Below are 13,056 nucleotides of genomic sequence, written 5' to 3'. Positions count from 1 at the left end.
GTTCTGAATCTAGACGGAATGACATTAAAACTGAGCCCGGCACTTTCTTGTTCTCACCACCTTTTGGTTCTTCACCGAACGGCCCCAGGTCGGGTCTGATATCTGTGGCCATCACTCTGCATCCAGCAGCTGCTGAGGTAAAGCTCACGTGCGTTCTCAGCATCCCAGCAGGTGTCCCGTATTTAAAGCTGTAGCAGGCGGCTTTGCATGAACTGGTATCGCAGGTCCCAGAGGATAAAGGAGGAAGGTCGGGTTAGGGTGCGTCGTCACTTAGACACCTGGCTGCTTGGAATACTGCAAACATGCATTAGATTGGTCTGAGCCTAAGTCCAGGTTCAAAAGGGCAGAAGGAAGTTAGAGTTCTCATTTTTTAATTAAAGGATGTGTACTTTAGAGAACTCTTTACAGTGAAACCTTTTGATAACTGTTTACACATAGAAAATTAGGCAGTGGAAAACAGCTATGAACGGTACAATTTTACGGAAGCAAGATAGAAACCTTGTTCAGGTGGCAGCTGCGTGTATCAGACAGGAGTGAATTGCTGAGTTGTTAACTCTTAATTCTCCGAGGACATTTCATTGCTGCCCAACCTAGTCTCAGGGCATGACATTCAGGTGGTCACGAGACCCTGTGTTCTCGGGACGCTTCAGCCTGGTGTCCTGAGCTGGACAGAGTCCACGCCCGACACGTCTGAGCAGCTGTGAAGCAGGTGCCATCTGGCTCGTTCCCCTGTGTGTCCCGGCACCACACTGTCCAGTCCTAAGTTACCTAAAGTGTTTCGTGCTCTCTACCATCGGGAGTCCCTGCAGGAGCACTTCTGCTGATGAAAACTTAACTTAGAATCTGGTCCATTAAAGCGGGGTTTCCCATGAGGCCCTGCGTGGAAATAGCAGCTACTGGGTTTGTTGCAGGGTGTGTGTCATGCAAACAGCATGTCTCCTAAGTAGGAGCATCGCCAGGGTGGCACTGGGTGGGTGACCTGTGCTCACTTACCTTTTTGTTTTAGAACATCAGCAGCGTTGTGGCTGCGTTTTCCAACCTTCTTCACGTCCGAATTCCTAACAGCTATGAGGTTAGTAATGCTCCAGACGGTCCATCCGTGGGTTTGATCAATAGCCACAGAGTAAACCCAGGTTTGGAGTATCGACAGCATTTATTTCTTCGTGGACCTCCACCAGGATCTGCGAACCCTCCCAGATTAGCAAGCTCTTACCGGCTGAAGCCGCCCCATGTACCATTTCCACCAACAAGCAATGGTGAGCTGGTTTCCATTTTCACTTTAGATTCATTCTGCATTCAGAAGTTATGCTTATTCTCTTTAAAATTTCACTTTAATTTTTAACAATAACAGGTAGCTAGTTGGTGTGTGGAACTCAGTGAATTAGGCCCTGGGCATGTTCTGTCTTCTGCAGGGTGATTTGGCCTGTGGTGCTGGGGTGTGTATGACGTGCTGTCAACCAGGAAGCATTAGAGCAGTTACCCAGAAGCAGCTTTGTTCTTTGCACGCCCAGACCTCCCGTCCCACCCCAGCTGGCTTCCCCTGTGCCCAGAGGGCTGGCAGCTCTACTTGTTCCTTTCCTCCCATCACCATTCCCCCTTGCTTCCCCTGCATCGTCTGCAGGGGGCCTTCCCCAGACCTCTCCCCTCTGCCTGTGGCCTGGTCTCCTCCTCACTCTGCTTCCGCCCCTTTTCAGTTGGTCCTGGCCTGTTTTTATCCTGATGCTGCCATTAGGCCCAGCAGCGTCCTCGACCTCATCTCTGAGCTCCGACAGAGTTGCCTGAGTTGGGTTTTAAACTCTTAGCTCTAGCTGTTCCTGGCGCCCCATTTTCCCCGCTTCTTGCTTCCTGCTGCCATGCCCTACGTGAGTCCTGTCATTTTTATCTTGGCCCTGGAACTTTGCTCATCCCTCTTTGTCCATTTGTATTTAAGACTCTCATACACGTATCTCTTCCTCTCTCACAAACGTTTTTGTATCATCTTAATCCTCAAGCAAAAGTGACATCTCTCCCCTGACTCACTGTGCACTTAGACTGGAGGGTGATGTGCTGTGGGTCCTTCCTGCTCTGACGACCAGTATGCTCTTCCCAGCTGCTTGAGAATGACTGCGATCCTTTATTTGTACCCTGGTGCCGTGCACATAATAGATACCCAGTATGCATTGCTTGGAAGATTTTTTTTTAATTAGCTAGAGGCCCGGTGCACACAATTCGTGCATGGGGGCAAGGGAGGTTCCCCTCAGCCCAGCCGGCACCCTTTCCAATCCGGGACCCCTCTGGGGACGTCTGACGGTCGGTTTAGGCCTGATCTCCGGGAACGGGCCTAAACCAGCAGTAGGACATCCCTCGCACAATCTGGGACCGCTGGCTCCTAACTGCCTGCCTGCCTGATCACCCCTAACTGCTCTCCCTCCCCTCGCCAGCCTGGTCACCCCCAACTGCCCCTCCTGCTGGCCTGATCGCCCCACGCAGCCTGCTGTTCAGTCATTTGGTCATCCCTTGCTAACCCCCCTGCTGGCCTGGTTGTCCCACTCAGCCTGCTGGTTGGTCCCAGACAATTTGCATATTCCTCTATTATTATTATAGATAAAGAATCATATAGGTCAGTTAAATGAGCCATTGTAATAAGTTGGTGGAGCACAATTTTACACTATTACCACTCTGTGTTATTGGTTATTTCATCACTGATGAAGCTCTTGCCTTCAGGTCTTTCTGGATACAAGGATGCTGGTCATGGAATCTCGGAGAGCGAGGCACTTAGAACACGGTGGTGTTGTCACTGCAAAGTGGTGGTTCTTGGAGGCGGGGTGCGGAAGTCTCTCAGAGACCTGGCCTTTGTAAGCAAGGTACTTGGACTTTCCTTCTCCACGGGCGTGTCCTGAGCAGGGCTCTGCCCCTTTGTTTGGTTGTCCCCCGTGGCGACTCCATGGGACACACACTCCTGGGAGCAGCCTTGGCATATATTTGACAGACTTAAAACCAAACAGCTACAACAGGCTTAATGTTGGATATTATGAAAACACATTTAAATGGGAATGGAATGTAGATAGTAAAGTTTATTTTCATAAATTCATTTTCTCTCGTTAAATTATTATGCTAAATAGACACGCAGTCATCTTTTACTTGTAAGATAGGAAGCTGCTTCACTTTAACATAGGATAAAACCAACAGCACATCGATCTTGTTTTATTAAATTATGACGTGTTGAGACCCCCACACACTTCTCTTTGCTTTTCAGGATTCCTGCGAGAGCTCCAGTAGAGTGGAGAAGGACATTGTCTTTTGTAGTAATAACTGCTTCATTCTTTACTCATCGACTGTACAAGCAAAAATCTCAGAAAGCAAGGTAAAACCAGTAGTTTCAATTAATCAATGCGCAGTGAGTGACTTCTGTGTCCTGGGGACACATCAGAGCGTGGACAGTTCCCAGAGCTCCGGTGGAGGAATCTAAGCCGGTGCTGCTCAGGTTGAGAGCAGTTCCAACAACTCTGTGTCCATGTTGCCATTTCAGATTCGATAAGTTATTTGATGAGTGGATAAGCTTGAATTATGTCTTGAAAGTTCAGAATAGAATAAAACACTAATATTAAAATGCTTAATTTTACTTACTTAGTTACACATATCTTAATTACAACTATAAAATATTATTTTTATTGATCTTATCCCAATTGGAAAACCTGTTCACAAACACAATTTAAGTCTACTCATGTATTTTGGGAAGAAATTGTTTTGCTTATAACATGGTGGAAATGGTCTACTTCATTTGATTTTTTGTAATTTAAGTGTATCTGTGTGTAGTTGATGCAAACATTTGTTTTTCTAGAACATTGTATCTGTTTTTATTGTTATTTTTTACTTTTAAACTTATTTTTAATTACATTTGACATGCAGAATTCTGTTACTTTCAGGTGTACACTGTACAGATAGATTCATATACCTTATGAAGTGATTCCCCCAGTAAGTTATATACCCATCTGGCACCACATATAATTACTGCAGTATTATTGACTATATTCCCCATGGTGTACTTTACATTTCCACAGTTATTTTTATATCTGGCAATTTATATTACTTAAATTCCTTTTACCTTTTTTGCTCATACCCCAAACTCTCCCATCTGGTGACCATCAGTTTGGTCTGTTTTTGTTTTGTTCACTTATTTTGTTTCTTTAAAGATTCCATATGTAAGTGAGTCATACAGCATTTGTCTTTATCTGACCTATTTCACTTAGCATAATACCCGGTCCATCCATATTGTTGCAAATGGCGCGATTTCATTCTTTTTATGGCTGAGTATTATATACCGCATTTCTTTATCCATTTGTCTATTGATGGGCATTTAGGTTGATTCTGTATCTTGGCTATTGTGAATAATGCTGCAATGAACGGGGTGGGGGGGGTGCATGTATCTTTTCAAATTAGTGTTTTGGATTTCTTCTGCTGAACACCCAGAATGGAATTGCTAAGTCATATAGTAGTTCTATTTTTCATTTTTTTAGAAACTTCCATACTGCTGTGTTTTTTAAAATATAGGTGACTTGCATTTTCCTCAATATTAATTTTTAAATGTGGAAATTTTAGATATTTTTAAAAATATATATTTTTCTGATTTCAGAGAAGAAGGAAGAGAGAGAAACATCAATGATAAGAGAGAATCACTGATTGGCTGCCTCGTGCACACCCCCTACTGGGGATCAAGGCTGTAACCTGGGCATGTGCCCTGACTGGGAATCGAACCTTGACCATCATAGGTTGATGATCAGCCACTGAGGACTGCTGGCCGGGCTCCATACTGTCTCCCACAGTGACTACACGGTCTGCATTCTCACCAAGTGCACGAGGGTTCCCTTTTCTCTACCTCCGTGCCAGCACTTATTGTTTGTTCATTGCTTTCTTTTTTTTATTTTTACTTTTTAATCCTCACCCGAGGATATTTTCCCATTGATTTTTAGAGAGAGTGGAAGAAAGAGAGAAAGACAGAAATAAACATTGATGTGAGAGAAACACATTGATTGGTTGCCTCCTGCACAAACCTTTGACCAAGGCCCGGGCCAGGGAGGAGCCTACAACCCAACTGAGGTATGAGCCCTTGACCGGACTCGAACTTGGGACCCTTCAGTCCACAGGCTGACACTCTATCCACTGAGCCAAACCGGCTGGGGCATTTGTTCATTTCTTTCTGTTTTTTGTTTGTTCATTTCTCGATGATAGTCATTCTGACAGGTGTGAGGTGATATCTCATTCTGGTTTCAATTTGGGGTTCCCTGATGATTATTGACATTGAGCATCTTTTCCTGTTGGCCATCTGTATGGTGAACAATGTATTTTCAGTCATTTGCACGGAGGACAGTTTTCCCTCATGCAGTAACACTGCCTGTCATTCCTCCTTCCAGATTATTGCTCTCATGTGTCTTTTTTTTTTTTTTTAATATATTTTGATTATTTACAGAGAGGAAGGGAGAGGGATAGAGAGTTAGAAACATCGATGAGAGAGAAACATCGATCAGCTGCCTCCTGCACACTCCCTACTGGGTATGTGCCCGCAACCAAGGTACATGCTCTTGACCGGAATTGAACCTGGGACCCTTGAGTCTGCAGGCCGACGCTCTATCCACTGAGCCAAACCGGCTAGGGCTCATGTGTCTTTCTTGAAAGAAGATCCTGGGGACTCTTATTTTTTAACAGGCAGTGAGCCAACATGATAAATAAGTTCAGACTTGAACTTAGTTTGTTAGCCCCCTGAAAGAAGGAATGGCTTATCTCCAGTTTCTTTAGTCAATGCAGTGCCAGCCTGCTTCTCGGTTCTACATGAGGTGCGTCTTCTTTCAGGTACCTTGCAGGATGGGGTGCCTGAGAAGAGGGAACCTGTGGGGGATTATTGGCTTAGGAGATTAGACCTAAAGGGAAACTGTTGGACTCTTTCAGCCGCTGAATTCGAACCTGGAAGCCTCAGAGAACAGTCACTTGCTTATTCCAGGGGACGTCTCCCTTCCTTTCACATTTATGCCAATAATTCAGCCACGATAAACAGACAGGGGGTTCAGAGAGTGGGGACAGGCTCATAAAAGACTGTCTCGAAGCTCTTGGTTCACCAAAAGGGCTGTTCCATTGCACAAATTAAATCCTCTAGCTTCTCACAGCACCAGTTTTTCTGGGCTGCTTGTGGTCAGAAAGAGGAATGTCAAAGAAGGGTGAGGAGCAGAGCTGCTTGGAGTTTCGGCTTCGTAGAGAAGGCCGGCGAGGAGCCCACCCGTAGCCGGCTCCCGTCCTCAGCCCTCGCTCTCCAGACTGACACCTTAGACGCCCGAAGCTGGCTGCTGCTGGCCTGAGTCCTCACCACTGCAGACCTCTCCCCCACCTGCCCGCCACACACTGTCCCCGCCACACACTCACTCTCGATTGCTTGACTTCTCGTTTCCTCAAAAACTGCTTTCAGAACTTGTGATTACTCTCCCTTTTTTTTGGCCAGGACTCCGTTCCTTCGTTGCCTCCGTCACCAATAAAAGAGACGCCTTCCCGGGTGTTCCATCAGTACAGCAACAACATCTCCACGCTGGACGTGCACTGCCTCCCGCAGCTCCAGGAAGACGCTTCTCCTCCAGCCTCTCCCCCCATCAATTTCCCTCCAGCTTTTGAAGCAGCCAAAGTCGAGGCAAAGCCAGATGAGCTTAAGGTCACGGTCAAGTTAAAGCCTCGGCTGAGAACTGCCCCTGGTGGGTTTGAAGACTGCAGGCCAGTGAGTAAGAAGTGGAGAGGAATGAAGTGGAAGAAGTGGAGCATTCACATCGTCATCCCCAAAGGCACGTTCCCGCCGCCTTGTGAGAACGAGATCGACGAGTTCCTGAAGAAGCTGGGCACTTCCCTGAAGCCCGACCCCGTGCCCAGGGACTACCGCAAGTGCTGCTTCTGTCACGAGGAAGGCGATGGCCTGACGGACGGGCCGGCAAGGCTGCTCAACCTCGACTTGGATCTGTGGGTCCACTTGAACTGTGCTCTGTGGTCCACGGAGGTCTATGAGACCCAGGCGGGTGCCTTAATCAATGTGGAACTAGCCCTGAGGAGAGGCCTGCACATGAAATGTGTCTTCTGTCATAAAATGGGTGCCACCAGTGGGTGCCACCGATTGCGGTGCACCAACATCTATCACTTCACCTGCGCCATGAAAGCACAGTGCATGTTCTTTAAGGATAAAACTATGCTTTGTCCCATGCACAAACCAAAGGGAATTCATGAGCAGGAATTAAGCTACTTTGCGGTGTTCCGGAGGGTTTATGTGCAACGGGATGAGGTGCGACAGATTGCCAGCATCGTGCAGCGAGGTGAACGCGACCACACCTTCCGTGTGGGGAGCCTCATCTTCCACACGATCGGCCAGCTGCTCCCGCAGCAGATGCAGGCGTTCCACTCCCCCAAAGCGCTCTTCCCTGTTGGCTACGAAGCCAGTCGGCTGTACTGGAGCACACGCTACGCCAACAAGCGCTGCCGCTACCTGTGCTCCATCGAGGAGAAAGATGGGCGCCCCGTGTTTGTCATCAGGATTGTGGAGCAGGGCCACGAAGATCTCGTCCTAAGTGACACCTCACCCAAAGGTGAGCCGCCGCTGGCATGCTCTGCAGCGCTAGGTACTCGGCTGTTGTTAGGTTGTGAATGTTTTTGGTCAGTATTTCCATGTTGTTGTTTTTTATCATGTTTGTTTCATACTTTATAGAGTGGATTTTTCATTTACAAATGCAAATCTGAACTTCTTTTTATGATTCTGCCTTGCTCTTCGTTGTACAGTTTTTGAAACACTTGCTAGACTTACTCTAAATCAGAATATATATTCAAACACAGATTTGATGAAATAAATAGGAAAATTTGTTGATAAAAGGTTGGGGACATTTAGATTGGGGACCCCCTTCTTAATGTCACTGAGAAGGCAGCATCCACCTGCGTATACTGTGTTACTCAGCAGCATCAGATATTCAATGCAGAGCTAGCAACGAGACAGTTTTGACCTCCAGGGTTAAGTCTCGGTTGTCATGGTCACTTTTGATGTAGAAAGTACTGGGAACTGCGTGAGGCTTGTCGGCTCCTCACTGCCTCACTTGGCGCCTGGGATGTCTGGGAGGCTTGCTCATCTTTCTGCTCTGGGTTTTATGCTGCATCCTGCTTGCCTTTCTATTTAGCTGAAAGTTCATTTGTCATGCAAACTTTTTTTTTCGTCCATCTGTACAGGTGTTTGGGATAAAATTTTGGAGCCCGTGGCTTGTGTGAGAAAACAGTCTGAAATGCTCCAACTTTTCCCAGCGTATTTGAAAGGAGAGGATCTGTTTGGCCTGACTGTGTCTGCGGTGGCTCGGATTGCGGAATCAGTGAGTGCTGACGAGGCGGGCGATGCGCAGTGCGCACAGTGTGGCCCTTGGACCACGTGCTGTGGATGGCCTTGCCTCTCCAATGAGGCGTCTGTGTTCCCGTCACTCATGCCGTTGGGGGCTCCCTCCCCGCTTCTCTGAGGCCCCCTGCACTTCATGAGGGTGCTGTGCCCACCCCTGACGGGGATGTTTGTGGCTACTGTCAGGTTACAGGACGCATGTCTTCTCTGACATCTCTCTGTCATCTTTTAATATTGCATGTTTGCCAATGAGTCCCTCGCAGTGTTGGAAAGTTGCGTGACTATAAGGCATTATTTTCAAGAGTAAAAGCTCACTGATGAGCTTTCTTGGGAAAAGCTACTGAGCAATAGGCCTCGTTGCTTCCTGTGCTGGAGCCCTGCCTAAATGCCGTGTCTAATGTGCCCACAGAGCAAGGTGCTCACTGCAAAGGTGTCCTAGAAAAGACCTTAACATAGAAAGTACTTTACAAGTAGCCTTGAGCTTTGCCACCCGCTCTCCTGGGACACAGAGTGACAACCTCAACATGTCAGAGTCGACTTGGGGAAGTGAGAAGTGATCATGAAAGTAAACCATGGAAATGATTTGAAACTGTACTTACTGGTCATTTTAAATTTCCAAACAAAGACATGAAAGTTGATACTGATGTTGTGAATTAGTACGCTCCCGCGTTTGGGATGCTGGCATCCTCGGCCCTAAAATCCCACAGGCAAGCATGCTGGTTTTCTTCAAGGAGCATTTGCCAGCTAAGGTCTGCTTTGAAACGGAACTTGTCTGTTCATACTTTAGTAGAGCCGAGTGTAGGCTGATCTTGTTAACATAAGTTACATTTTGAAGATGTTGACAAGTTATTTCTTATGATCTTTTCTTTATTCCTGACTAGAGGCCTGGTGTGCAAAATTCGTGCACCGGTAGGGTCCCTAGGCCATACAACTTGGGCCATCCTTTCATCAGCTCAAGACCGCCTGTCGTCTTAATCGATTGAGTTAACTTTTTGTCTATTTTGCTTCCTTTCAGCTCCCTGGGGTTGAAGCATGTGAAAACTACACCTTTCGATATGGCCGAAATCCTCTCATGGAACTTCCTCTTGCCGTTAACCCCACAGGTTGTGCCCGTTCTGAGCCTAAAATGAGTGCCCATGTCAAGAGGTTTGTGTTAAGGTATTTTGTTTTAACTTCACATAGTACAGCCCAGGGTTTCTAGGCGTCTTAGTGGTTTTGTGCTTGATTTGTCTGCTGCTTACAAACCCTGTGTCCCTGGCTGTGTCTGTTGCCCAACCACATCAGAGAATGCACCATGCGCTCTGCTAGGCGGCTTCTGTGCATGCTCCTGCCGTGCGCACTGGAACTGGCCGGGCTTTGGTGGGACTGGAGGTGTCTTCAGTTCTCCTTTTCTTCTCTCCCGTTGCTACACCCTGCCTGCAGGCCTCACACCTTGAACAGCACCAGCACCTCCAAGTCCTTCCAGAGCACAGTCACCGGGGAGCTGAACGCCCCTTACAGCAAGCAGTTCGTTCATTCCAAGTCGTCGCAGTACCGGAGGATGAAGACCGAGTGGAAGTCCAGCGTGTATCTAGCCCGGTCCCGGATTCAGGTGGGAAAGACTTCTCTGGAAAGGAGAGCGGGTGGCATCTAGCATTTGGGAGAGAAGCGTCCAGTGTGTGGAAAGGGTTGCACATGGCTGTGGGAACGGGCATGTTTCTAAGTCACAGCAGACCGTTGGTTGATAACACTAGCAAGCCCACACGCAGTCGCTGGGCGTGCACATTTCGCTTCCCGAGTGGACAGACCGTGTTGGACTCCACACCTTTGCTCAAGGGAACAGGTAGCACTGGCCTCTGTGTACGCATGCGTCTTTCAAGCACTTGTGAACAATCCAATGAAAATAGTTGCGAAGTGTGCTCCTGTTCTGGAAGCTACCTGTGGGATATTGCACAGGTGAAGCCGTCTGGGGCTCAGCATGTAACTCCCTTCCCAGGCTGCAGACCTCACAGCCAGAGGCTGTGTTAAGGTATTCAGCTGTGTTCAGCCTCGTGGGTCCCAGGCTGAAATCACCGGTACTCTGATCTACTCTCAGGCTCTGCTGCCCTGACTTCACCCCCGTTTCCCCGTCTGCATCTTTGCAGACCCACCTATCTCCTTCCAGCCAGCCCCACGCAGAAGCCATCGGGGTCCCTTCAAACGGAGTCTCCTCTGCAGGTCCTGTCTGTGCTGTCAGGCTGTTCCTTCCTGGGAGCCTCTTCCCTCTGAAAGATATTATGATCTTTTCTTTATTCCTGACTAGAGGCCTGGTGTGCAAAATTCGTGCACCGATAGGGTCCCTAGGCCTGGCTGGCGATCGGGCCGATTGGGGCCTTCCTTCTGGCTGCAGGCCGAGGCCTACCTTCATTCCACACCACCCCCCCTGGTGGTCAGCGCACGTCATAGCGAGCGATTGAACACCCGGTCAAACTCCTGAGGGGACACTTAGCATATTAGCCTTTTATATAGAGAGATATTTGGGAATTTAACAAAAATGTGCTGTGTTAGCGTCTGATTCCACACTGATGAGCCCTTTCATCCTGGAGCAAGATGACCTTCAGTCTCAGGGATTTGTCACGTGCATTTTCTTCCCGCACTCCTCTGTTTGCACCTCTGGGCACATACCTGCCCCCTGAGACCCGGGATCTTGGCGTGGACCCCAGACCAGCAGCAGTAGCAACGTGCTCTGGGGCCTTCAGCGCAGCAGAGGGTCCCGTCTTGTATCCGCCCTTCTCACTTCTTCTCTTTTGGTTTCCTTGCACTGAGACTTCTGCCAAGCTGCTAATTTTTTTTAAATTAGCTAAGCGCCCTTTCTGCTCTTCTCTTTTATCTGGTATCTTGTTTTTACAATTTGAATTCAGCTGTTGCCACAAGAACAGAGCCTCTCCCGATCCTGGGACGAGAGCCCCCCTCGGCTCCCGGCAGCGGTGCCCTTCCCTCTGCCTGACCAGCCACGTCCCATTTAAAGTGTTCCCTGCGGCTCAGTGCTCTCCACCATTCCTCTCACCATCACTGTAATGGTTTTGGCGCTACCTGCCTTCAGGCTGTCACCTCACACCCGAAGCGTTCTTGCCCTTCTCCATTCTGCCTCCCAGGTGCTGGGTGCTCCTCCCTCTGCAGCCCAGCCTCACTGCGAGCGTCTGGGAGTGTGGGTGGGCGCCACGCTTTGGCATTCTATTCCCAAGTCCCTAGTCTTAGACCAGGGGTGGGCAAACTTTGTGACTCGAGGGCCACAATGGGTTCTTAAACTGGACCGGAGGGCCGGAACAAAAGCATGGATGGAGTGTGTGTGTGAACTAATATAAATTCAAAGTAAACATCATTACAGAAAAGGGTATGGTCCTTTTTTTTTTTTTAGTTTTATACATTTCAAACGGGCTGGATCCGGCCTGTGGGCCATAGTTTGCCCACGGCTGCTCTAGACCAATGGAGGTGGCTCTGTCTCCTTCTCTTCAGCGGCCGTGATGCTCCGTGTTGTTGATGAGCTTTGATTAATTAAACCCACCACCTACTGACAAGCATTTATTTTCTTTACAACTTTTCCCAGTGTAACCATCAGTCTCTTGTATCTCTTGTGTGTTGGTAGCTGTGATTGCTTGTTTCTTCCTGCATCCACTGAGACTGTTTTCCCATTTGTAGTAAACGTTACAGCCTATTTATTTATTTATTTATTTAGCCAGCTGGCTAAGTGTAGACTGGTATTGTTACTTTAATTATGAATGAGCAACCTTTTTTTTTAAGCTTTATTGTGGAAAGTATTACATAGGTCCTCCTTTCCCCCCCATTAATCTCTTCCTCCTGCTCCCTTCCTCTTCCCCACCCCCGGGCCCTCACCACGCCATTGTCTATGTCCACGGGTTATGCATATATGTAAACAAGTTCATTGGTTGGTCTCTTCCCACCCTCCCTTGCTTTCCCACTGAGGTTCAGTAATCTATTCATGTTTCTATAAATCTGGGTCTATATTTGATCATCAGTTTATTTGGTTCATTAGATTCTACATATGAGTGAGATCATGTGATATTATCTTTCTCTGGCTTATTTCGCTCAGCATATTACTCTCCAGGTCAATTATTGCCGTTGCAAATGGTAAGAGTTCTTTTTTTATTGCCGCATAGTATTCCACTGTGTGAATGCACCATAGTTTTTTTATCCACTCATCTGCTGATGGGCACTTAGGCTGTTTCCAAGTCTTAGCTGTTGTAAATTGCACTGCTGTGAACATAGGGTTGCTTCTATTCTTTCTGATGAGTTTTAGGTTTCTTAGGCTATATTCCTAGAAGTGGGATGACTGGGTCAGATGGGAGTTCCGTTTTTAATAATTTGAAGAAAGTCCACACTATTTTCCACAGTGGCTGCACCAGTCTGCCTTCCCACCAGCAGTGCACGAGGGTTCCTTTTTCTCCACATCCTCCCCAGCACTTGTCGTTGGTTGATTTGATGGTAGCCATTCTGACAGGTGTGAGATGGTACCTCATTCTCATTTTATTTGCATCTCTCGGATGATCAGTGACTTTGAGCATTTTTTCATTTGTCTCTTGGCCATTTGTCCACTTTGGAGAAGTGTCTATTTCAGCCGTGGGCAAACTACGGCCCGCGGGCTGGATCCGGCCCGTTTGAAATGAATAAAACTAAAAAAAAAACAGAATGTACTCTTTTATGTAACG

General features: G+C 47.7%; 1 protein-coding gene across 2 annotated transcripts in view; it reads left to right on the top strand.

Annotated features, from left to right (window-relative positions):
- Positions 1–13,056, top strand: part of KMT2C (lysine (K)-specific methyltransferase 2C) — a 270,221-nt gene that overhangs the window by 252,263 nt on the left and 4,902 nt on the right. For both annotated transcript variants that reach the window (XM_015566229.1, XM_015566230.1), the window contains exons 52-59: positions 1–137; positions 1,007–1,256; positions 2,704–2,843; positions 3,236–3,343; positions 6,467–7,586; positions 8,215–8,351; positions 9,387–9,529; positions 9,794–9,962. In XM_015566229.1, the coding sequence (XP_015421715.1) occupies positions 1–137; positions 1,007–1,256; positions 2,704–2,843; positions 3,236–3,343; positions 6,467–7,586; positions 8,215–8,351; positions 9,387–9,529; positions 9,794–9,962 (2,204 nt within the window). The remainder of the gene's footprint in view (positions 138–1,006; positions 1,257–2,703; positions 2,844–3,235; positions 3,344–6,466; positions 7,587–8,214; positions 8,352–9,386; positions 9,530–9,793; positions 9,963–13,056) is intronic.

The sequence above is a fragment of the Myotis davidii genome, unplaced genomic scaffold, assembly GCF_000327345.1.
Source record: "Myotis davidii unplaced genomic scaffold, ASM32734v1 scaffold762, whole genome shotgun sequence".
In the NCBI taxonomy this organism is placed as follows: Eukaryota; Metazoa; Chordata; class Mammalia; order Chiroptera; family Vespertilionidae; genus Myotis; species Myotis davidii.
This window is presented reverse-complemented; position numbering and strand designations above follow the sequence as displayed.